The sequence below is a fragment of the Ovis aries genome, chromosome 21 (genome assembly GCF_016772045.2).
Source record: "Ovis aries strain OAR_USU_Benz2616 breed Rambouillet chromosome 21, ARS-UI_Ramb_v3.0, whole genome shotgun sequence".
NCBI classification, from domain to species: Eukaryota; Metazoa; Chordata; class Mammalia; order Artiodactyla; family Bovidae; genus Ovis; species Ovis aries.
Genome location: NC_056074.1, coordinates 9396930 through 9404299, shown reverse-complemented (window position 1 = coordinate 9404299; position 7370 = coordinate 9396930). Strand labels below are relative to the sequence as shown.

General features: G+C 44.4%; 1 protein-coding gene across 1 annotated transcript; it reads right to left on the bottom strand.

Annotated features, from left to right (window-relative positions):
- Positions 1-4381: 4381 nt before the first annotated feature.
- Positions 4382-6366, bottom strand: CCDC89 (coiled-coil domain containing 89). Its single transcript, XM_012101644.5, has one exon. It carries the CDS (start codon positions 6246-6248, stop codon positions 5136-5138), a length of 1113 nt encoding a protein of 370 aa, XP_011957034.1. The 5' UTR covers positions 6249-6366; the 3' UTR covers positions 4382-5135.
- Between the last annotated feature and the right edge of the window lie 1004 nt (positions 6367-7370).

Here is a 7370-nt window from a genome sequence, read left to right as displayed (position 1 = left end):
AATTCTGTAATGAATCATGTTAAACATGAAAGGGAAGATTATTTTACGTTAATGCAAGAAAAAGCAGATCAGAACATTAAAGAGGGAGAGTTTGGCAAAAGCGAAGTTTCTTTGGTGAACTGGGGAGTGAAGGGGCTGGGGAAAGGGTACTGTAGTTAGTTGAGTTTGTAATGAATGACTAGGAAGTTCTGTCCAAGGGAAAAGTTTTTCTTGAATTAGTTTTGCCAAGTGGGATAAACAGAAGTTTGGAAAGAACATCAAATAAGGAGACTCATCTGTATAGCCCTAGGCCCTAAACTTAGTTTGGAAAATAATATCCAGTTTGTTCTTAAGTAGACAGACAACTGATTAGAAAAATCTTCTCTTGGCCACCTCCCAAAATTCCAACAACTTTTTTAAAAGGCTGAGATTTGTAAAAAATAAAATAAAAATTCCCAGCCTGATCAGGCTGGGAATCTAAGTAGTTGTGGTACAGCAGACATTGTTGGTGACTCACTCAACATCCATCTCCCTTCATCCTTGCTGACAAAGTCATACTTTTGTTAGGTAGCCCCACATACTATATGTCACAGAGACTGGCTTAAGTCGGTCATGGTAACAACTTTGCCCATGGAGATGTTTGGTTGAGGTGTTTGCATATGGCCCAATTTTGGCAAATGATAATGGAAGATAAACCATCTGGTCAGCTTTGGGGAGACTAGTTAGGGTTGTGGTCCTCTTTCCTTTATTTGTGTGGCAAGAGATAGTATCTCAAAGGTCTACCCAAATCTCTTGATCTTGTCATGGTGGGGAACACAGACTCATTCCCGCCTTGAGGCAGTCACAGCCACTCCACAGGTAGCTGAGTCAACAAGGGCTGGATAGAACAGCAAGCACCTGGGCAGGTATTCCTTCAAACAATATTATTTAAAGGTTTAATTTCCATGTAGCCGAGTTGGGGAGAAACAGGTTTTTTAACAATACTTTGTTTACTAGAAACAAATTAACTTCACTTAATTTTCACTAAGTGAAAGAGAGTCGATACTATGAGAACATCAGCCAGGCAGTTCCTTTTTCCTGTAGTTCTCCTTCCTTTTCTATTTCACTTGGAATTTTGGGAACCAGATAAGTTCCTCAGAGGCACACTGAAAGGCTTAATGTGGGTAACACAAAAGATCACACTTATCAGCTACACAGCACTGCTCACATATTAGTTGGTTTTCAAATCTCTAAGGATTTTCATCTTAGGGTTACTGCTTGTGGAGGCCACAGACAAATTCACTAGCAATCTAGGTCTGCTTTAGATAGGAGTTCTGTTGCTCTGTTTTTTCAATTTCCCCTCAAGGGCAGTAATTTGAAAGTGGTTGATTTACACTTTGACAATTTGTTGTAGTGATAAGCATCACTACAGATCAGCATTCCACAGTAACTAGTCACCCATCCTCTGATCCGGTCTGAGTCACAGATTAAATACAAGATAAACATTGAGAGAGTAGAATAGAAAAGTGCTGTGAAGCACAAAGGAGGGGAAAGAAATCAGTGTCTTTTTGTGGCTGGTTAGAAGGTGGTTTGCATACTGGGGGAAAGCATGGGTTTTATAGCCAGTAAGCAGGTGCAGCTACATTATTTGCAGTGCCCAACATGAAAATGTGGAGCCCCTTGCCACACAATTATGATTCTCAGGGCAGCAGCAGTAGAACCAAGTGCTTGATTCATGGGCAGGTGGCACATGCCTAAAACAATCGTGCCAGAAGAGCTGAGGTTCAAACCTCACTCCTGTACCCCAAGGCTTCCTGGCTTCAGGCAAGTCACCCTCTCTGGTCTCACTTTTTGCATCTGTAAAACAGTGATCATTGCACCTCCCTTGAAGAGCTGGAATGAAAGTGACATGAAAAGCACTTGACACATGATAGGTTCACATTCCTCTTAGTTTGTGTTGTGGGTTCTTTTGCTCAGCTGTTCTCTAGGCATCCATCCATCTTTGACCTTCTAATTCTCATTACCCATCTTCTTTCCAGTATCTTTCAAAAGGGTATTAGACTTTGTCAGCAAGGATGATGGGTGTTAGAACCTATCCCTCAGTCACGTCCGACTCTTTGCGACTCCATGGACTGTAGCTTACCAGGCTCCTCTGTCCATGGGATTTTCCAGGCAAGCATACTGCAGTGTGGTGCCATTTCCTTCTCCAGGGGATCTTCCCCACCCAGGCATTGAACCCTGGTCTCTCGCATTGCAGACAGACGCTTTACCATCAGGGCCACCAAGGAAGCCCTCAGGGTATTAGAGTGAGCATTATCAAACAACCCGTAGCTATTCATTTGTGACCTACAGAAGTGAAAATTATATATGGTTCAACTTAACAGGAACTCCTCAGCATGACTTTGAATGGTATTGTCCTTAGACCAGGGGAACTCAGACCCTTCCTTTGCGCCCACCTTGTGGGGAGCATGTACCTGACGTTTCCCCACCTAATAAGGAGTCCCGGAGGCAAGCCCTGCACTAGCCAACACTCAACGAGGAGCCCGGTATTCCCTGCTCACATGGCCCTCAGGTGCCTTCCAGGAGCCTCTTCCTTCTCTTCACAGGCTGGGCGTGAGCAAACGGTGAACCGGTGAACCAGAGAGACCTGCATCCCACATGGTGGTTAGGGCAAGTGGGCGGAGCTTGCACGGGCGGGGCAGGGAGAGCCGTTGGCACGCAGGCGCACAATCTCCTCACCGCTCAGCCTGAACCCGCGTGGGAGGCGGAGGAAGCCGGTGGCACTGTGGGTCCCTGTTTGTGCCCTTGCCAGTCTCCTCCGCCCTCTCTCCTCTTTCCTTTTAATTGTAGACATGCTTCTCCCTCACCTCCTCATAGCCACTTATGATTTCCCCAAATATCCTGGATATTTGTAAAAAAAAAAAACAAAAAACTCCGTGACTTTCTACACAGTGCTGTCTCAAATCTTTCTTTTCTCCACCTTATAAAATTCTACTAGTTGTTTAAAGAACCAGCTTATATGTCAACTCCTGTGTTAGTCATCCCTGGCAATCCTCTCTTCCATCCCAACCCTCACCCTCAGGCATGTAACTGCTCTGTGTGTGTTTTACCCACTATGATCTCAGAACACCCCTGAAAACACATTATTATACTGCTGTGACTGCTCCTTTGCACCTAGACCGTATGGGAGCTCTTCTGGGGCAGAAAACATGCTTTTTCATGCTTATTCTCAGTGCCCACCCCACTCCCTAAGCTTACTCAATAGACAGTCAATAAATCTTTCAGTGTGATGTCATCAAAAACCACTGCTCCCCAGTGACCATGTGCAAATTACTGAATCTCAGTTTTCCTCTTCTTTGAAATAGAAACGAACACTATTACTTTCTTCCCTACTACTAAGGATTAAATAGAGCAATACATTCAAAGTGCTTCAGCACAATGATAAGCAATATGAACTCAATAAAAGGTAACCATAATTAGCTCCTATATTCTGGTTCTTGATAATGTGTAAAAGGAAGTAAATAATCCTTTCAAGCCAGCAAGGTGGATCCTTGGAAACTGTATTTAATACCACGATCTTATTAAAAGTATGAGAAAATTGTTTTTAAAAACTGCTTTAGGTTAAACTGAAAGCAAGTGATGCTTAAAATTGTTTATTAAAAAGGTACCAAGTAATATTTTTAACAAATCCATATCATTAGGTATCTCTTGGCACCCTATACTAAATGAGTGAGAAAATTACTATATTACAATCTGTCTTGGGAAGTAGTCATAATAATGCTTCTATGTCAACTAAATACCTAGAAATAAGGAAGCATAAAGTGTATTTTTATATCTACCTCTTTAAGAACTTTGTATATATATATATATATATATATATATAAAATAACTTGTTTTTAATCATTACACATTTAAGTATTCCTACAGAAATGCTGTCAGTATACATATATACTTCCCATTTAATTTTTATTTTACAAAAGAAAAGAGTTTCAAGAAAGTATGCTAATAGAAATAAAGCAATCACTCTGTGTTACTGTATGTATCATATCCAGTGTATGACTTGTTACCCTAAATTGGGGACTTTTGTTAACATATTGTGAAATATTAAAGCTACTGATATCTGCTTTTTTATAACTCTAAATCCCTGGTGGCTCAGACGGCAAAAGCGTCTGCCTACAATGCAAGAGACCTGCATTCGATCCCTGGATTGGGAAGATTCCCTGGAGAAGGAAATGGCAACCCACTCCAGTACTCTTGCCTGGAAAATCCTATGGACCCAGGAGCCTGTAGGAGGAAAATCCTACAGTCCATAGGGTCGCAGAGTTGGACACAACTGAGTGACTTCACTTTCACTTTCAAATCCTATTTTTATTAAGGGGAGGGGGGTAAAACAAGAAAATGGAATGTGATCTAAGCTTGCAGGGAAATTTTAACGGTGGATTTTATTTATTTGAATCATATTGCTCATATAGAATGGCTATAATAAACTTTGACTACTTTGGAAAAGGTGGATTTTATTTATTTGAATCATATTGCTCATATAGAATGGCTATAATAAACTTTGACTACTTTGGAAAACAATGAGCTTAATTTTTGTTCTCCAGGCTAGTGCAAATAAAAGGATATTCCATAAAGAAGGTAAGGCAAGTAATTGTTTGGCCAGTTATAAAATCAGACACTTTTCTGCAAGTTATTCATGCTATTAACTGTTACAGCTTACAGTCTCAATTGTGGGGGATTACAAGCCTGTTTACAAGGGTTAACTGTGATATTTTTCACAATAATACATCCTATTGCACTTATTCACAATAATACATTCCCCATTGCACTTTGAAAAGAGCTGCTAACTTTAAAACTTAGCACAGCTGAAGATATCTGAGATTGAGAATGAATAAGTTATAGGAGAGGTGGAGATACTGATAGCAAACTTAGGAAGATTTCAAAGGCACACAATGAAATTTGGTAAATCTCGTGTATTCTAGGTGGTGGGACTGAAAAATCAGTGTTACCCTTACAATGGCACTGTAGTAAATATCACTGTAGTAAAGTAGCTTTTCTTTGAGCGGTCTTTCGTAATTAAAAGTAGAATAAATGGAATACAATCTTGACTCTCGCCATAATAGTAAGGCACAGATATCTGATTTCTTCATTGGAGGCCAGAGGAGGAGGAAACCTCCTTATGGAAAGAGATGGCGTAGTTTGGCATTGAGTTCTCTCTCCTTGCTTAAAAGATCCAGGCTGTGCTTTTTGAAAGCTTCAGACTGCAGCCTGAGTTCATCATAGGCGGCCTGGATGCCATCCACCCTGCGCTGTAGCTCCCTGACTCGCAAGTTGCTGTTCACGGCCACGGCCTCTTGCTCAAAGCGCTCGAGCGCGTGCCTCTTGGCCACGTCGGCCATCTGCAGCTTCTCCTCCAGCTGGCAGATCTCCGCTTGCTTTTTCTGAAGCACCTTGCCCCTCTCTACGGACAGCAGCAGCAGCTCCTCTTTCTCCCGAGTGACGGTCTGCAGCCGGGCCCGCAGCTCCTGGTTCCGCTGGCTGTGTGCCTGCTCGGCCTTGGCCGTCTGCTGCAGGGCCTCCTGCTGCTGCTGCTGGAGGCTCTGCAGCTGCATGCGCAGCTGCTCGGTCTCTTCAGTGTGGGCGCAGGCCTGCCGGTTCTGCAGCTCCAGCAGCTCCTGCTCTCGGGCCTGGGCCTGGCAGACATCCTGGGCGTACTTCCGTTGCAGGGTCTCCAGCTCCTTGGCGAGGGCCTCGCTCCGGGCTGTGAGCTGCACCACTTTGGCCTCCTGGGCCTTCAGCGCTGGGCTGAAAAGCTGGTCATTCTCCAGCCTCAGCTTCTCGTTCTCCTCCCGCAGCTTGGCGTTCTGCCTTTTGTGTTCATCCTTGAAGCGGATCATCAACTCGTGGTTGGAGGCCAGGGTCATAAAGCGTTCCTCCAGCTTCTGGGCCTGCTGAGTTTTGGCCTTCAGCTCCTCGGCCTCCAGCAGCCTCTTCTCCTCCAGCTCGGTGTTGAGCAGTTCCAGGGTCTGGCAGCGCTCCAGGGCCTCATCGGATCTCCGCTTCAGGATGCAGATGAGCTGGGACTGCTCCTGGATGCGGGAACACAGCATCGCCCGCTCACTCTTGTCCTCCTCAGACAGCCCCCGGAGGTTCGCCAAGGCTTCCCTCAGATCATCCAGCTCCTTAAACTCCATCTCCTCTTCCTGGACTTCCAGTTTTCTGTTTTGCTTATCTAAGGGTTCTTCAGAGGGTGGGGTGTCCATCCTGGGATCCGACTCTTCCTGAGGCATTGGCACGCTCCTCTACTGACTGCACCCCACCTTCCAGGTTTCAAAAGCCAAGGTGTTGCTAGGGGCTCCTGGCAATCTCCGGCAGTTGCTTGTGCACCCAGTAAGGAGCCCTGTGATTGGTGGACCGGTCTTCAGGCTGCTGTGGAGTAACAACAGGAGGGAGTCCAGAGCCAATCAGGTCAGGTTATGCTTGCCTTTCTAGCTAATCACAGCCCTCCGCTAACAGCCCAGGCTCTGGTATGTACTAAACCGAGATGCCAAGCCCACTTGATTTCCAGCCAGCATCAGGGGAAGAAACCTGACTCTACCTAATCTCTTGTGGGAGTAAACAAATCAAGCAGTGGTGACATAGTCCTCCTCCCTGTCCCCACTTCAGTGGTCATGAGAATAAAGTCCTCTCCGTGGAAACCATTGGCTCTGTAAAGAAATTTGTAATCTATAAATACAAAGTAGCAGGATGACCCTGCGAACAAGGATCCTAAACGGCTGTGACTTTGTACCTGTAGTGATTAACACAGCTCAGTGAAAGAACAAACCCCAGGGAAATGTATCTTGTTTCTTGAAGCACTGTTCCCAGCTGGGAATATATTTATTAGCTAGCACTCCCTTTTTACCTTTTAACACAATAGGGTTACAGAGAAAAGCTTAATGGACAATATAGGCATGATAAACATTAAGACACACACACACAAAAGTTCAAATGAGGCTTACCTTATACACACCAAAGTCAGTTTCAGATGGATTAAACACCTGAAATGTTTAATGTTAAACGTAAGGACTAAAACGAAAACAAAATATTAAACATGGAAGGATGTCCCTGGTGGACTGCGGTTAAGAATCTGCCTTGCAATGCAGGGGACTAGGGTTTGATCCCTGGTCGGGCAACTAAGCCCCTGAACAACAACTACTGAGCCCACGGTGCCTCAACTAGAGAGAAGCCCGAACGTGGTAACAAAGAACCTGTGCTCTGCCATGAAAAGACCCCTATGCCACAATGAAGATCCTGCATGCTGCAACTAAGACCCGACAGAGCCAAAAATAAAATACTGTTTTAAAATGGAAACTAGAGGAAAACAAAGGTAAGCATTGAAGCGCTGGGTGAGGAAGGACTTTCTTAGCCTA